At 35.1% G+C, this 17,105-nt stretch overlaps 1 protein-coding gene across 4 annotated transcripts in view; it reads right to left on the bottom strand.

The window, feature by feature from the left end:
• The window catches only part of LOC114647044 (paladin-like), a 256,380-nt gene that overhangs the window by 34,607 nt on the left and 204,668 nt on the right, over positions 1 to 17,105 (bottom strand). For all 4 annotated transcript variants that reach the window (XM_028795527.2, XM_051922927.1, XM_028795529.2 and 1 more), the window contains exon 18: positions 16,416 to 16,556. In XM_028795527.2, coding sequence (XP_028651360.1) covers positions 16,416 to 16,556 — 141 coding nt within the window. The remainder of the gene's footprint in view (positions 1 to 16,415; positions 16,557 to 17,105) is intronic.

The following is a 17,105-nucleotide window of genomic DNA, read 5'->3' as shown; positions in this document are numbered from 1 at the left end:
GGGAGTAAAAGAGGTTACTTGCTCGCTTGCTCTCTCTCTTTGTCTCTTACTTTCCATCCCCAAAACTGATTTTACTTTTTAAATTGATGATAAGAGACGGCCCTGAATATCAATCCGATTTCCTGCTTAAACATAATCAGGGAGAGGTGCTGAGCAAAGGCTGTCTAATCAGCATCGTCCCAATCAGAAAAAGTTCATGGCTTATATGATCTGATGCAGATATTAAGTGTGAGCTTTAAATATTAAAAAAGCTAACAGGCCAAAGTGACATGAACATAAGAAAATAGGTAAAGAAGGTATTTTTAAATCCTTTATAAGTGTTACTGGCCCAGACTACACTTACCATGCAAAATACAAACATTTTTTATATAAAACAAATAACTGATCTGTAACAATTTGCGAAAAATGTATAAATGACTCAAACAATAATGAATAAATCATTCTTACACCATCAGTAAACTGTAAAAGAAAACTAAGTTATTCAGGGTACAATGTGAATTTTATCCTATAGCCAAGCAGTAACCTTAACATGACCGTTACAAGAGAATTGCAGTAGCTTCTTTTTGGCATTCATTGACTGAATGAGTAATCCATCAATCAATAGCAAAGCATGTGAGGAGACTGATGCTTTTTCTGCTCTATGTCAACTCAATTCTTAATTAACAATGCTGATCATGACTGGAAATCATATTGACAAGGCACTCCCCTATTTATAAAGGCAGTTTACTAATGCTCAATTCTATAAGCAAACAAAGCTGTCAGAGAAACAGTGTTTATGCTGTAATCCATTAAAAACAATTAAAAACCATATTATCCATTAGGTCTCATTTGCAGTTTTAAAGACATAATTTGTAATCTCTCATACAAACCACACATTCAAGTTGTCACTGCCATAAACCACATATTGCACACTATTTAAATCTTTTATTAGTAAGATGGCTAAGCCAATTCATATATGGAAGCCAAATTATTACTAGAAGTTGACAAATGTAAAAAGAAATTTCCTATACACAACTGAAATGTTATGTAATTTTAAATTACTTACTATTTAGCATTTGGAGTAATGTTGATATGTATAAAACTTGCTAGAACAGATGGAAACCTCTCTGGGCCTAGCTATGTAGTTCCAAATCTCTTTATACAATGATGCCCACTTAGACACCCATGTACCTTTAAAGACCCCTGTCTCTGCTCCTCTCCTTCACAAAAGGTAGTGCTTTAGAATTCAAGACCTGCCGCTTCCCTTCATTCAATGGTCAAGAGTCCTGCCTTTAATTCAAAAATACGACTCTGCATGATAGGCTTCCAATTTGTGAAGCTCACAGAACAACAGTGTTTCCAGAGGTACTTATTTAACAATAGTTTTTTTTAAATTAGATTTACTGTAGTTTTTATTTGTCACATACTGTATATGCATAGAACAGAATATGGTGAAATGCAGCTTAGTGAGCAGTTTGTACTGTGCATTAAAATGAAAAATTATACATTAAAAATAAGTGTTAAAAGCTAACAATTTGAATGCTGGGTACATGCTGAGTTGTAACATCTTACTGTGCCTGTTAAAATGCATACAAGAGAAGATGTATCTCAGTATAGGAGCCACTACAGAGACACACCCAGCTTGTTGGCGAGCTTTGCTGCCACGTCTCAGTTACCTACTATAGTGCTGCTATCTACTGGATGGCCAAAGAATTATTCTTTTTTTGGTGACAACAGCTTGCGGAAAACTGTGTTATAAGTGGAGAGTCTGTAATTAAGTCTCCACAAAGAAGGTGTAAAGCTGCTGATATTGTGAAACAACTAGATTTGTTGCAAGATTAATATTTTTTGATACTGACAGAGATCAAGATAATGATAATCAATTAGATTATTTGGAACCTCTAGGCTCTGGCACTTAAATGGATAGTTTTCCCCAAAGGTATTTCTTCACCAAAGGCAAACAGTCACCAACTACCAAATGTGTTGTGTGTAACAAGTGTGGACAGTGCAAAGAAACACGTTATATTTGTGGCACATATTCTTCTGAGCCTGCACTCTATGAGGTGTCATGCTTCTATGGATGTCATTCAAATGGAGACTTTTAGTTGATTACTGATGAAAATAAATTAACAATTTCTTTACATTTTTGATAGAGTTACTGTTGCTTTTTAACACATTTATTTGATAGAGTTCATTATTCATCATATGCACAGACCGATACTACAGCGTCCCGGTAATAAATCATCCAGCAGTTAATGTGTTAAAAAGGTGCCAATAAAAAATTCTCAAGTAATTGTACCTGTGTAACAAATATATACAATACAGGTATAATAATTGTAAAATAGTTATTAAAAATAAAAGGAGTTAAAATATAAATAATAGACTATTTTTACAATTTTGTTGAATGCCTGACAAGGTGACCATTTGTTATTTTTATTGAGTAGATTTTGCACATTGTGAGCATGTGACTGGATATCTTGACATGTGGATTATGCATTATAAGTAATGCGATATTTTTTTTCCATGGACATTTGTATTATTGTTTCCTTTTGTCGAGCGTTGGTCACCAGAGGCTCCCATTCTAGCAATACCATTTTTTCTCAGCCACATATGAAAAAAATATCATTTTTGTATGAAGTATTCCTTTAAAGTGCTCTTTCAGGACTAAAATATTGAAAAATTCTTGTACACTGTTATTTAGCATATTATGTAATAACTGCTGATGTCACTAAATATTACAGAGACTGTGTACTGTAGTTACACCCCACCTCATCTTACACTTTGTCAGTATCTGAGAAACTTTGCATTTGTATCCATACCAATCTGCACATATGGCAAATAGTTTAGTGAAGGAGCAGTGTTCATTGTGGTTTTTGATAATCTTCAATGTCTAGAATCACCTAACTTTTGTATTTGGATATTCTTTATTGATTATAGCTCGGCTGTTAACACAACTGTTTTCCTTGTGCTTTTTTATATACAGCAGACATGGGTATTGATCAGATGTCCTTTTATCTGTTACTGAATTTCAATAAATATATTGTGAAAATGAAAGATGCCATCTTTAAACTCCTTACCCAAAGCATGGGTAACATACAGGGTGGTGTCTTACCAACACTCCTTTATTCCTTGAAAATGATTGCCTGCATTTTATCATGCAGACCTCATTAGACTGGTCAATTCTGCTGACAGCAGTACTATTGCACAGCACAATTCAAATACTGAGTGGAAATACTTGAACAATGTTAAAAGAACAGGATAAAATGGTGTAGGATAAACAAAATCTGGAACTGAATGTTAAAAAGGAATGGAGGGTGAATTTTAAGTGAAGCAAAAGACCACTCCCACTTTTATATCGTCAACGGTGAGGAAGCTGGGAACTACAGGATCCTGGGCAACACCATTTATAACATTCCAACATGGAAGTTCAAAACATTTGTTATGATCACTAAAGCACACCAGACACCATTCTTTCTAGGACAGTTAAAGATGTTCCCAATATGGTTGGAACTAAGTAAACCCTATGCTATAATTTCTGAGCTTTGATATTCTTCATTATTGCATTGCATAGCGATACCTCTGCCAAGGACCAACACAAAGATAAAGACAATGGTGAGCACTGTTTATAGAATCACTGGACACCACCTCCCCATTTTGCATTCACTTTTTTCTTCTAGACTGAAACATAAGCCAATTAAAATTACTCAAAAAGAGTTTGATCTTGGAAAGTATTAGCAAATACTATGTAATCACATGAAATCACTAATTCCTAAAACAGTTATAAAAACTGTCACCATTGCAGGTGACATTAAATATCTTCCTTTAAGCGTGCTTTTGAAAATAGCTACTGTATATATAAATACTGTATATAATACTTAGTGTCAAAGCAGAGTGCAGCAAGATAATATCACTACAATTCTTAATCTTGAATATCTCCATTCCAAAATAATTTGATCACAATCATGGAGTGATCAATTTTTTTTTTCAACCAAGTTTTTTTGGGAGCTTTTTTTCTTGAGAGAGTCAAGGCTGAGGGGGTTGTCAAAAACTGTGCCAGTTAAAGCCCACTGAGGTATTCCTTGTGTGATTTTGGGTATACAAGAAATAAACTGTTGTTGTTGCAGCTTCAGAGTTGGCACTTTCTTAGGAAGCCACATATCAGTGAACTACATGGTATCTATTTTGTAAGATGAAATAGGATATCCAGACTTACGGATAACTAAACTGCACATAAATATGCACAATGAGGAAAATAAGCCAAGAACAGGTATAGTAAATCAGTGATTTATATACCGCATACATATATAAAACTGCTTGACTCACTAAATGATTGGTGTACTATGTGCTGGCAAGCCTAAGGAAAATGTTTTTCACTAATGGATCAATATCATGGCCTAGAAGTGAGCAAAAATCAAGCATCACTGAAGTTACAAAAAAAAGAAAAATAGTGAAATAATCAGAGAAAACTTTGATTTTGCATTAAACAGCTGGAAAGGACAGTGTTACTGCCAGTCTGTGGCAGTAGTAGAACAACGCAGATGGTTGTGTGTCTGACTGCAAGTTCAGCAGTACTGTGGCTTGAGACCCATCTGTAACCTTTTATTTTATTTGTTTTAATATTGACTTTATTTGTGTTTTGTATTCAAAATTTATGCTGAGGAATAATTATCAACACTATGTAAGTAATACCAAAAATGTAAAATATTTTGCCATTACTTCTAAGTTACCTCACTGAAACAATATTACAGAATATGGGCATTAAGTACCAAATTTGTGGTAAAAGAAAGTTTGACCCATATGTTTTGCCAAAACTGAAATTGGACCTAACACTTATATTGTATTACTTTTGATGCCTAAAGTGAAACAAAAACATGTTTTAGTCTATTTTATTGTACTACCCAAAAACTCACTTTAACTTTATATTTATGATGGTTATATTTATTGAGTAAGAACTCTCTGAATGTTTAAACAATTTATGATATTGAGAAAAAAAAAACTGATAAATTCTAGATGAGATGCATACCACACATCAGGATGCAGTTCGGAATGGGCAATATGGGACAATTAATACATTAAAGGGGGAACACATTTAAGGGATTGGTAGGAAAAAAAGGTATTGTGCTTGAAGCCTCTTTGTACAGTTGTGTGTACAGCTGTAAACAATGACCCAGGGCTTTCCAGTATAGAGAGAGATGATCAATTTCCTAAAGCTTATGTGCAGTTTTCTTTATTAATGTGTAGTTATTGCAAACACATTCACAGCTGTTGCTTGATTCAGAGATATATTATTTTTATAAACAGACTTTTTGCAAAGGATCTGTCATTCAATGGTCAGTGGTGTCCTTTTATTTGTTAAAACCAACTTCACATGTACTCCCGGGCTAGCCATTAAAATGTGGCAAGTGCTACAACAAATTGCATTTCAACTTTCCATTTCACCATTTTTCTCCATTTCATAATAGTTTTATCTTTCTTATTTATAAATGACATGCTTTGTTTCCACATACTAAACCTGCTGCTCAAGGTAGACTCTTGTGACATTCACAATTTCCCGTTTCTATACGATTAAGTTAATGTCAGAATAAAAGAAAAAAATCACTGCCTCAGGCTGAAGTAAAAAAAAAAATAAAAAAAAATCTCTGCGATTACACATGTTAAAATAGAAGATTCATATGTGCTTCAGGCTCTCAATGCATTACAGAGGTTATTAGGCACCAAGTTTAATTAACAGTAGTGTGGAAAGAAATCAAAGATGTTATTTATAAACTGGAATTAAGAACACATCAACAGTCAGTGCTGATGGGAGAAGTACCTGATGACTGATGTGATTCCTTCACATAAGACTATTCATATGAAAATAATATACTAAATAATGGTAATCATGAGATTATGACAGGAAGATCCTGCCAAACCAATTTGTTAGAATTTGTTGAGCAAAGCAACTGAAAGTATAAGGAAAAGGAAAGCATACAACATAATTTATTTGGACTTTCTAAAACCATTCAACCAATTCCACATCAAAGATTATTTTTAAAACTAGAACCCACAGAGACAACATAAAACTGGACTTCATGTTAATTAATTAGCTAGAGACAAATAGTTTGGAAAGGAGATGAATGCTCTACAATCAGAGAGGTCATCAGTGTAAATGGTGGTAGAGAAAAGGGAAAGCAAGGTGAAACTATTAGGTTATGTCCACACTGCTACATTTTCATATAAAAACAAAGACATGAGTCTCCATTTTCCCCTGTTGTCAACCGTAATCCAGCATTTTTAACCCCCAAAGAAGAAAACTTCTGAAAATGCACTCCAGAGCCTTGAGAACACCAGCTTACCATTGCAGTGTGGATAGGTGAATGCATGGACTTTTGAAAATGCAAACACTAATTGCGCTCGGATATGTTTTTGCTTATTATGTAGCCCTTACCTGACTGGATCCGGCGGATTACAATGTCTTATTCCCTTAGTCACCCTTCATGGAAGAAAACCATTCACACATAGCGGACAAGGACCAGTTACTTTGCTTGGTGTGTTCCTTAACCTGTATGCATCTGAAACTGCATTTTGTACAGTTTGAATGCTACATACATGAGCAAAACTTAAAGTAATTTACCTGTCACTAAAGATAAGTACAAAATCCCACGCCCGACATCATTATCCTCACTTTGAAGATTTTTCTGCCAATGCGGGCATGCACAGTGTAAGCGAACATCTACGTACAGTATATGTATTTTCAGTCATTTTAGTGTAATTGGAGACCACACTAAATAACACTTTTTAATACTACAATTACAGTAATACTTTTGTAAATGAGGTGAAAACGCTAGTGTGCGTGTAGATCATTTTCAATTAAGAAAGTTGTTTTGTAATGGATAATGTACCTTAGACCCTCATCCACTTAAAAAAAAAAAAAAATCCATTATGAAACAACTGCCTTACTATGGCTTTTTTGTAAAACAAGATTCAACACAAGCAGAAGTAATTCAAACATGCTAGTTTCCTACTCTTAAACTGCACAAACGTTTATAAGTATGAATAAAAAAAATCCTCAATTCACCTGCAGCACTTTTTTCAAAGGCTGGGCATAGAACTGAGGGGGAACAATTTACACCACAGACAACAAGTGGAAATATTTAATTTGGCAATCATTTGTTAACCTGGGAAATTAGAAAATAAAAATAACACTTTGCTCTTCTAACTCTGTGTCCCTTTTACTACTGAGAAGCCCTTTCATATACTTACGTGTACCCAATATTTGTGACATTAGAATTCATATTTACAGACAGGAATGTGTATAAAAAAACTCTAACCAAGTTATAATTGGCGGGCATAAGTCAAAACATTCACTGTGTCTTGAACTATATTAGGTTTTTGTCTTCCCTCATCATCCTTCTTACTAGTCCCATTTGGCCAAAAACACCTTTAAAACAGACTGTTTGCCATAACATTCCTGTTTGTTCCCCTTGCATTAAACCACTGGCCTGTACTTCTTCCCATTACTGTCTGTTTTCTGCCCCTCGTTTTTACATGTTTTTAGAACAGGCAATGTGCATATCTCAGTTCTGAAAGCACAGTGAGCCGAAGCCTCTCTTTTTTAGTGCATTCAACTCCATTAAAAAGCAAGCCGAAAGGCAGAGGTCATAAATGTGTGCAAATGAGAAACAGAACTGGTCACATGGGAGATTTAAGTGGCTCTGAATTGGACATAGTGGTAGATGCCAGGCATGTTGCCATGAGTGTATTAGAAACAGCACCTTAGATGGCTGCACAGCACCACAGGTGCATGAAGGACTGGCCATCCTACAATAACCATCCAGCCAAATATGATGCTATGGTCAGAAACAGAACCTTTGACAAAATGACACAGTGCAGGCTGACACCTTGCAAGAAACTGATCATCGGTCAAGTGACAGATGAGTATAGCAGTAGTGTCGAAAGAGGCACATTGGAGCATAAGTCTCATCTCGCTATGTTATGGAAAGCTAAAGATTCCATAGTGGTCATTCCTGTCACTCCATAACCATACAATATGAAATTTTCAAACCCAATTAATCCAATTCAGGGTCCTAAGGGCCTAGAGCCTACTTCAGGAACAATGAGTGCAAAGCAGGAGACAACACTTCATTACAGGGTATATTCGCACACTCAGCTAATCTGGAATTGTCAAAAAAGTGAACATGCACATTTGAATCTAGGACTATAGATCCATGAGACAGCAGCACTGTTATTCCATTCCATTCATCAATTTTCTTGCACACTTAGTACAAATTCAGTGTTGTAGTGAGATGAGATCTCAGCAGCAATGGGCTCATTTCAGGACACATTCCCTAGATGCTTGTAGTGTGTGAAGCTGTTCTATACACAACTATTCATAACTTTAATGTGATTTCCCCAAAGACAACCTTGTGGTGCTCCTATTTGAACTGTAAACTTGCCTTCAGCCTGTGATCAGCAGCTTGTATTAATGTCTTTGTTTGGCAAGCTGAAGAGCCCAAAGCAGTTCACGGCAGCATGCCGAGAGACCTTCAATCACATTCTGATTGCTTTGGTTCAAATCCTGCTGCATTTGTGGTTTTCATTTTCTGCTTTTAGTTGTCACACTACCAATTTTGAAAGTAAATTTCTTTTGGGAAAAGATAATCCGACAATTACCAAAGCTTTGCAATTACTACGGTCTGAAAGCAAATCTAAAGGTGCATTTTAGTATTAATTAGAATCCATGGATGTATCTGTTTGAGATATGATCAATTCCATCAATTTCAAATGTCACACTTTTACGTGAAATTGTGCTTTGTTAGGTAATATGTGCTTTTATACATATATTCTATAAATAATATACTTTGTTGCACCTGTCTGTGCTTTAATCTCGTTTATGGCTATTATTATTTTAAATGGGAAAAATTTTTTCAATATCAAATCATTTGGTACAAAACAAACCTTTCACAAACTTTAAAAAGGACTAAGTGTTAGATGTTATCTGGGGGGGGGTCTAACACGACAAAACCAAAAGTTCATAAGAATAGTACACCACAGAAATCATCTATCTGTGTGTACATAAACATTCTTTATTAAGGATATACAGTCAAAATGTACCAGCCATTCAATTCAGAAGTCTAAATCTTACATAATGAGAGAAATGTGAAAGCTAAGATGAATAGAAATAGCACAAAAAAGGACCAGAGTTGTTTTCAAAATGCTGAAAGAATGACAGCATTTTACTGAGAAGAGCATGCAAGTCAGAGGCCTGAAGAAGTTACAGCAGCACAGGCACAAGAAACATCTTGCTAAAATCAATGAGTTCCATGAATCAGACAACTGGGTGGAGAATTTGCTGCAGCACATGCACAACTAAACAACTAGCTGAAGGTGGCTTCATCCACAAAAGTTTTATTTCACTTTTACCCCCTTACTCTGACACCCACCCTAACATGCACTGCACAGTAATGGACACAACTGCTCCTGGTCAAATGTTGTTTCACACTTGAAGTAAACTGAAGACTAACAAGCTTGGATAAATGTGTTCAAAGCAAACTAAGTGTGAGGGAATAAAAACAAGCAAACAAAAAAGTAAACATCATTTCAATAGATGTGTGTACTGTAAATTTACCAAATTATTATTTGAAATGAAAAGGATAAATATCAGAAGCGTGTGACATTAATTGGACATCTACATTTCATGAATGAAACTTGGGTAAAACTCACTTCTTTTGAGTAATCAGCTACAATTTAACTTCCATGTCATTAAATTGTCACAGGAGCATCACTCACTTCCATGTAATAAACTGGATAAGAAAGTGAAGCAGCCACATTAAAACAGTTGAATACACTGAACTCATTCAGCTTAGGTAATGGAAATACAAATCACTAACAGTGGACACCTCAGCATACCCAAGGGCTCACACTATTTGTCTCTGAAGCAGGATGGCCAGATGACCAGAGTCCTACATGTAATTCCTTTTTTTTAAACAGTAATAATATTACTGACAGCATGCAACTGCCATACTAGAATTTTAAAAAGTAGTATTTATAATTATTCTTTCTTGTCTGAAGTGATGGTAAACTGAGTTTCGGTGGCCAAAAGTTCATAGCAAAATTGCTTTTTATTGCACTTATTAGCACTGGATACAGATTGTAAACAGGGATTACAACTTTTTAAAATAAGTTAGTTTTATTTTTCTGATGATGTGTACTCACGGGTTCACAAGGCGACTTACAGCATTATAAAAGAAATTGGTTTGAAGTAAGTGACATGCTCATGGTCACACAGTATCAGCAGCTGGCTTTGAACCCCCACCCTGAGGGGTTTGAAGTCCTAGGCCCAAAGTCTTAACCACTACAGCACACTGCCAGTATAAATATCAATTACTTACAGTATGAACTTGCCAGTTCTGATTGCTGTACTGCAGTTATTACACTTACAGTATGTGTAGTTAAAAAAGCAAGTTTCTTGGTTGAAATATTGAATGCAATTGAAAAAAAGCTTAGAAGATGAAAACAAAACAGAGAACAGCTCAGTTTTGTCCAGGCTCAGTCATTATAGCACTATGCCTCTTCACTCTCATTCCAGTATAAGGAGTATAGCGTGGATGTTCAGACTGTCTCTTGTAAATACAATAATTTCCAAATTACCTACAGCTTTACTTCTTGAAAAATGGATTATGTAAAATAAATTAAGAAAACACCTCTATATCTGCACAAGCTCTTACCCACTCCTTTGAAAAATCAAAAATGTTTATTCAAGTGGTGTCTGCTTTAAGTATTTGCCCATAGATCAAGGACTGACAGTTTGCATCGCTAATGTCTGGAGTTCTTGATTTTTCTTCATGTGCCTGTCCATTTAAGAAAGGTTAGGAGGCCACATATGGCTGTAATTGTAAAGCTGTTACAACCTAAAATGCTCTACCTTGCCCAAGAAACAGAGCTCACATCTCAAGAAATGCACAGGCAGTGGGTAGATTATTGACAAAGGGCTATTTCTGGAGTCATGTTGTTAAGTATTGTAATACATATGGACTACATTTCCTCTTAACCTCTTTTTGACCTAGAATTAATTATCAGAACTATGGGAAGAGGTAGGAACATAAGTAAAGATCTAATAGATGTGAAACTATTTTTTATAGAGTTTGATATGTTTCTAAGTCTTCTACAAAGTCACCTATTGTTCTTTAATAAATATCAATTCATCCATATCAGGTATCAATATAAACATGAATTTAGAGTTCAACATATTCATGCTTAAAATATTCTTTTAAAATATATGTAAAATGGCCAATGTACATTATTCTTAAAAAAAAACAAAAAAAACAAGCAAATAAGTCCACCACAGGATCCCACAGTGATACCCCATACGTCTGCATATCAAATGCTTTTGGGACATATTCATCTCGCCATCCATGAATTCTTTTATTCCGAATCTGAGTACTCTCTTAAAGAGTCTAGTACAGCTGGAGTCCATCCAAGTAGCTTCAGTCATAAGGCAGAACTAGTCTGGTCAAGACACAAGTGACAGACATTTATTCGTTTACCCATTTTCACACATGCTTATAAAGAAAAGAAAAACAGAGATCTGTGAACTTTATTTGACATTTAAATAAGCAGTTTGTACAACAGTTACGTAATCAAGAATATCCGTGAACTGAAAACAATATAGTAGTACTCATTACATTATGACACAGTAGTAAGTGTGTTTTTTCTAAATCCAACCTAGTTCAGGTACACTTAATTAGGTGCAATACTTTCTTGTGGTCGTACAAAAATATATTTCCTGCAATGTACTGAAAAGTAGTATGTGTGAAATTCATATTAAACAAAGTTCTGAGATTTTGCAAATTAGCGAGTAATGAACAAACCTGCCTTCTCTCCAGTTGCTTTTTTTCTGATAGTTCCTGAACAGCTGGCTTTGGTTAGCAGCTCACCTTGCTGTCACAGCAAGGGCAAAAGGCTCTAGAAGTTTAAAACTAATAAGGATGTCAGACATATTAACTCCAAAGAGAAAGTCCATAAACAAGCAAGAATGACTGAGCAGAAGAAAACATCTGCCATTAACATTAAATAGAGAGCAGTTTACACGTTAAGTGTTTTCAGTGAAAACATAAAACACATTATTAACAAATACTTAAAATCATATGCTTTATTAAGAAGTGGATTATTGGATATTTTCTTACACTGGACGCCAGCTACTGATTTTTATTCAAATAATACTTAAAAACAGATATATTTATCACAGGAAAAATTATCTAGTGATGCAGACAATTTGATCATATTAAAATTATAAATAAAAGGCACAGGAAAGATACTTTTTTGCTATTAAATATTTAGGAATCTTAGAAAATAAAATGATATCTATGCTTAATGACTTGCATTAAGACATGATGAGAATGTCATTATAATTTTTGTACAAATTCTATATTTATAGAAGGGAACATTTAATGCATTTGGCCTAGGCCTAGCCATATCTAGTAAAAACTAAGGAAAGAAGGGAGGAGGAGGAGGATATTAATGAGGTTTCAATCATCATAGTGCTATGACAAGAAAAGCTGTTTTAAGTTTGTCCTGCAGTTAAAGAAAATCTGCACACATCTAAAGTCCTAGGCTGAATCAAAGCCTCTTCATAACTGAAGGTCTGCAATTAAGCATGGAGGATGACCTTTTCACATTTAAGTGAAAAAAGTACATAAGAACACAACAGGAGAGCATTTGCCCAGATAGTACTTGACCAAGATAGAATTACTGGAGAAAACTTGTTGTATGGATCACAATATTTTACCTCATGAGGTAATATTGGTCTTGCAGATTAGAATCAGGAGTGTCTGATTTATCTGTGATGTCAGTTTAGTGATTTCTAGCAAGGTAATACAGATCTTTATTAGTGTATTGAAGTAGTATTTGATCCATCTCAGATGTCCACAGGTTCGTTGCTTACCATTCATGAGGTAAAGAAAGTTGTCTACATAATTATCATTAGCTTGATGTTCTTGCCAGCATTAGACACTAGGAGCAAATAGTGGTCCAAAAGGAGGCCAGTCCATAACCTGGAGGTTGTTCAGGAGAACAGGATATTATCTTGGAGGCAAGTCATGAGCAGGAATAAAAGCCCCTTCTAATCAGATGAAGAGAAAGGAAAACTAGGGAAGTGTTCAACTGACAGAAGGATACGAGTCGACGAATAGCACAGAAAATGTGTTGGGAGGTGAGAAGAGGGAGTATTGCCAGGGCATCTATAACCTTTAATAAGACCTTAGCAGACTGATATGTAGCAATAAAAGCCAAAAATACAATAAAGCTTTTCATTTTCAAACACTTTCATAGGCGAGGATTGCCACTCTCTCTGTCTGACAGTAATAAATGCGACAAAGCCATCAAAGAAGTCATACATGTGCTCCTTCCATGTAGTGGAAAAGTAGCCAATCCAGAGTGGCTTGGGTGTGATGCTATTATTTCAAAGTTGTGCAGAGTCATGGTGCAAAAAGATGCTATTTCACTGGTTTACCTGCTTCAAGATGTCCAGCAAAAAACGCATGGTTGTTAGTACTGTTTTTACATAGTTCCAGAGTCCTCTGTTCATATAATGCAATCTGTATAGTCTTAATATTTTTTCTGAGTTGTCCTTTCTTTCCTGAAATCTGTTTGATTCTAAATTTGATGTACTGCTGTTTCATCTGAGGTAGTTAATAGCCCTTATATATCTTCTAAGGGCAGCAGGTGGCAGCAAAACAATGTATGTAACAAATCTATTTATATATTTTTATGTATTGTTCAGATCTACAGTACAATGCTGTATTTTATCAAGACAGAATGCCAGTCAGAAACACAATGAGACAGAGCAGACACTGGCATCCGAGTGCCTGATTGATTTTTATTAAGCAACTGGTGCGTGAACTTGCACATCCCACTAGCCATTAGCAAATAAGGTTAGATGTGGTTAGTTAATGTAACTGTCAAATATGTTTTACTCAACAACAGCTGCCATGCCACTTTCCTCAACTGAAAATGAACTTAAATGGTGAGTTTACTGTTACATTCTTCATATATTGGCATATTGACCAATATGGATTACTGCTGTATACTGACAGTGTTCATTTCCTGCACAAATACTAATTTGCATTTGTGGTGTCTTTATGCTGACATTCTTTCTGGCCTTGAGCATTTGATGGTGAGACATCTTTTAACACTGCAACATGGCGGTCATGCTGTTGGTGTGACAAGTTAGGCTGACAGATCCCCACTGTATCTGTGATTTTTGATGGCATTGTTTGGTTGAAATTTTATCATCAATGGTGATGAGACATTTTTAAAATATTTACTAACCTTTTCACATGTCAAAATGTTAAAACCTAGCTGTGGTTTTATGCAGGACTTAGTATCAATACTTAAAAGTAAAGTAAAAGTGTAAAATAGAGTAAATGCATTTTCTAAAATGAAAATTAACTTAAATTTACATCACATGCTGCAATAGTGGGTCTAAGCATCCCTCCTAAAGTGGTGTTGGACTTGAGGCTTTTACTGCTAACCTTATTTGTGGTAGATATTCTTATGCCCCATCTTTATTTTATTGTTATGGCCAGAGATGCAATGAAACAACCATGCAGATTTTTTTTCTCTAAATATGGAAAAGGTGTTGTTTTTAGCTTTCCTCCGGGTGCTCCGGTTTCCTCCCATAGTCCAAAGACATGCAGGTTAGGTGCATTGACGATCATAAATTGTCCCTATTGTGTGGTTGGTATGTGTGTGTGTGTGTGAGTGCCCTGCGGTGGGCTGGCGCCCTGCCCGGGGTTTGTTTCCTGCCTTGTGCCCTGTATTGGCTGGGATTGGCTCCAGCAGACCCCCGTGACCCTGTAGTTAGGATATAGCGGGTTGGATAATGGATGGATGGATGGTTGGATGGATGGATGGATGGATGTTGTTTTTAGCTTTGCTCAAAGAAACTGCTGCATGCTTGGTCATCTTCTCACTGGAAATTTTTTTTGTTTTTCAGGTTTTTAGCTCTGCACAAAATTTTTAAAAAATGGTTTTGATCACAGACTGCTTTTTAATATGTTACATTTATATGTGAGATGTAAAAAATGTTTTCTTTTCAATACAGTCATTCAAATATTAATAGTTTTCCCCTCTGAAAAGAGCCATGAAACAAAGGGTAAACGGAAACTGAGATTCAAACCAAAATGTTGACTGTGTGCACTGTTACACACATACTCTGCAAACTTCATTTTATAACAACACAGTCAGTATGTAGTTCATCCTCAGAAAAAACAGACTATCAGGGAAGCAGTGTCTGTTACTCTGAAAATCCATTGTTTCCAAGGTTTTGCAACCTATATTTCTGTATACTGTAAAGAAATACACACATATGTATATTTCCAAAAAAAAATAAATAAAGGGAAGTAGAAGGGAAGGGAAATAGAACATAAAATTCAAATTAAGAAAATGTACAGAACATATCTACTCCAATTATTTCCCTAGCTCACTTCACTACTATTCAGCACTTTGAAAGATATGTTTAAGATATGTGCAAAATAATGAGCACTGCAAAATATGCGTGAACAAAGGCCTATTTTGCAAGGAGCCTGGATCATGTGACAGGCTTGCTCTGACTGCCTGATATGTAACATTAGCTGTGGTAGACCGACACACATGAAGGAGTGTTTATAACTGTTTGTGAACTCACACATATACAGTCCATTCATGTGTACGTTTGGACAGCATGTGTCTGAATTTATAAATTTTTATTGGTTTAAATCCTTTATATTTCATTTTACTCATTCTTCATTTTTACCATTCTCTTTTTTATTTACACAAAAAGAAAAGAAATATATTTTTCAGTTGCTGCCCTTTGTTCTCAAAATCCACTGTTCTGGTGTCTGTTGCTCTGTGGATGTACTGCATCTGGTCAATTATCAGGCTGACACATTGATGTGACTTTATATTGAATGCTAGTGAACCTGAACGGAAGACCATTTAATAATCAATCTTCAGCTAAATTATACAAAAGTTTTAAAAACAAATTTACACAAGACCATCAACAGCTGTAAGTTACTCATGATCTCACAGTCAGCTATGTTAAGATCTAAACCACATAATTAAGGGGTTTATGATACTATGATACTAATCATTCAAACTGTTTAATAACAATTACCTAAAACAATACTATTATTATAATTGTTCATTCATTTCAAACCAATTCATTACTTGTATTTATTTTGTAACTCTGACCAACTATTATCACTTTTGTGTGCAGTCTATTGTGACAATAGTTGGAATACAGTATTTTAAGTAAATAAAATGCATGAGCAATAAGTGAGGATTAGACATTGAACAGTCACTATTGCAGGAAAAAAATCATACAAGGCCAAATTCTAAAGAAATTGATTTCAGTACTCAAATGTATCTTTAGAAAGAAGCCTCATAGTTACAAATTTTAAATCAACTATTAAAATTACCTGTCTGTAGGTGCAAATTATAATTTCCCTCAAGTGATAGTGCATTGGTGTCATGGTCTCACTAACAGCATCCAAGGCCGTATCAACCTCCTTCTTCATTCGGAGTCCCTCAGGAAGAATTCTTACCAATTTCATAACAACCTAAAAGTAATATAGACATTTAAGGCAACTGATCATTATTTCAACATTGTGTGATAAAAAGGTCTCTAAAACACCAAAGTTAAAGGAGACACTTGACGGGTGACAGGGACAGCAAATGAAATAAATAAAATTTAACCAAAGACATCCCATCCACTAGTTACACAAATTAATCAATGCAGATAAAACACGTGCAGAGATGTGGATAACACTTTCATTATCACCACAAAACTCTTTTTCCACTTCTAACACTGGATCACACCATCGACAACCATATCAAAAGTGCTAGAAATAAGGTTAAAACCCACTAGTTTAACTGTGTAAAGAAACTGTCATCCAACTAATCAAACCTGGCAAATAAATATATTTAGTAACACGTGAGTCAGTTGTTGAAGTGAAAAATAACTTAATAAAAAGCACTGCGTAAAGTGAGGCAGAGAATTACTGTGTGGAAAAATCATACTTATTAATTGGCAGGCTAATTCATACTTAAATTGACTTGCTTTTCCAAATATTTATGACTAGAAATTATTAATCAAAGGGTTCTTATTA

Source organism: Erpetoichthys calabaricus, chromosome 2 (genome assembly GCF_900747795.2).
Source record: "Erpetoichthys calabaricus chromosome 2, fErpCal1.3, whole genome shotgun sequence".
Classification (NCBI taxonomy): Eukaryota; Metazoa; Chordata; class Cladistia; order Polypteriformes; family Polypteridae; genus Erpetoichthys; species Erpetoichthys calabaricus.
This window is presented reverse-complemented; position numbering and strand designations above follow the sequence as displayed.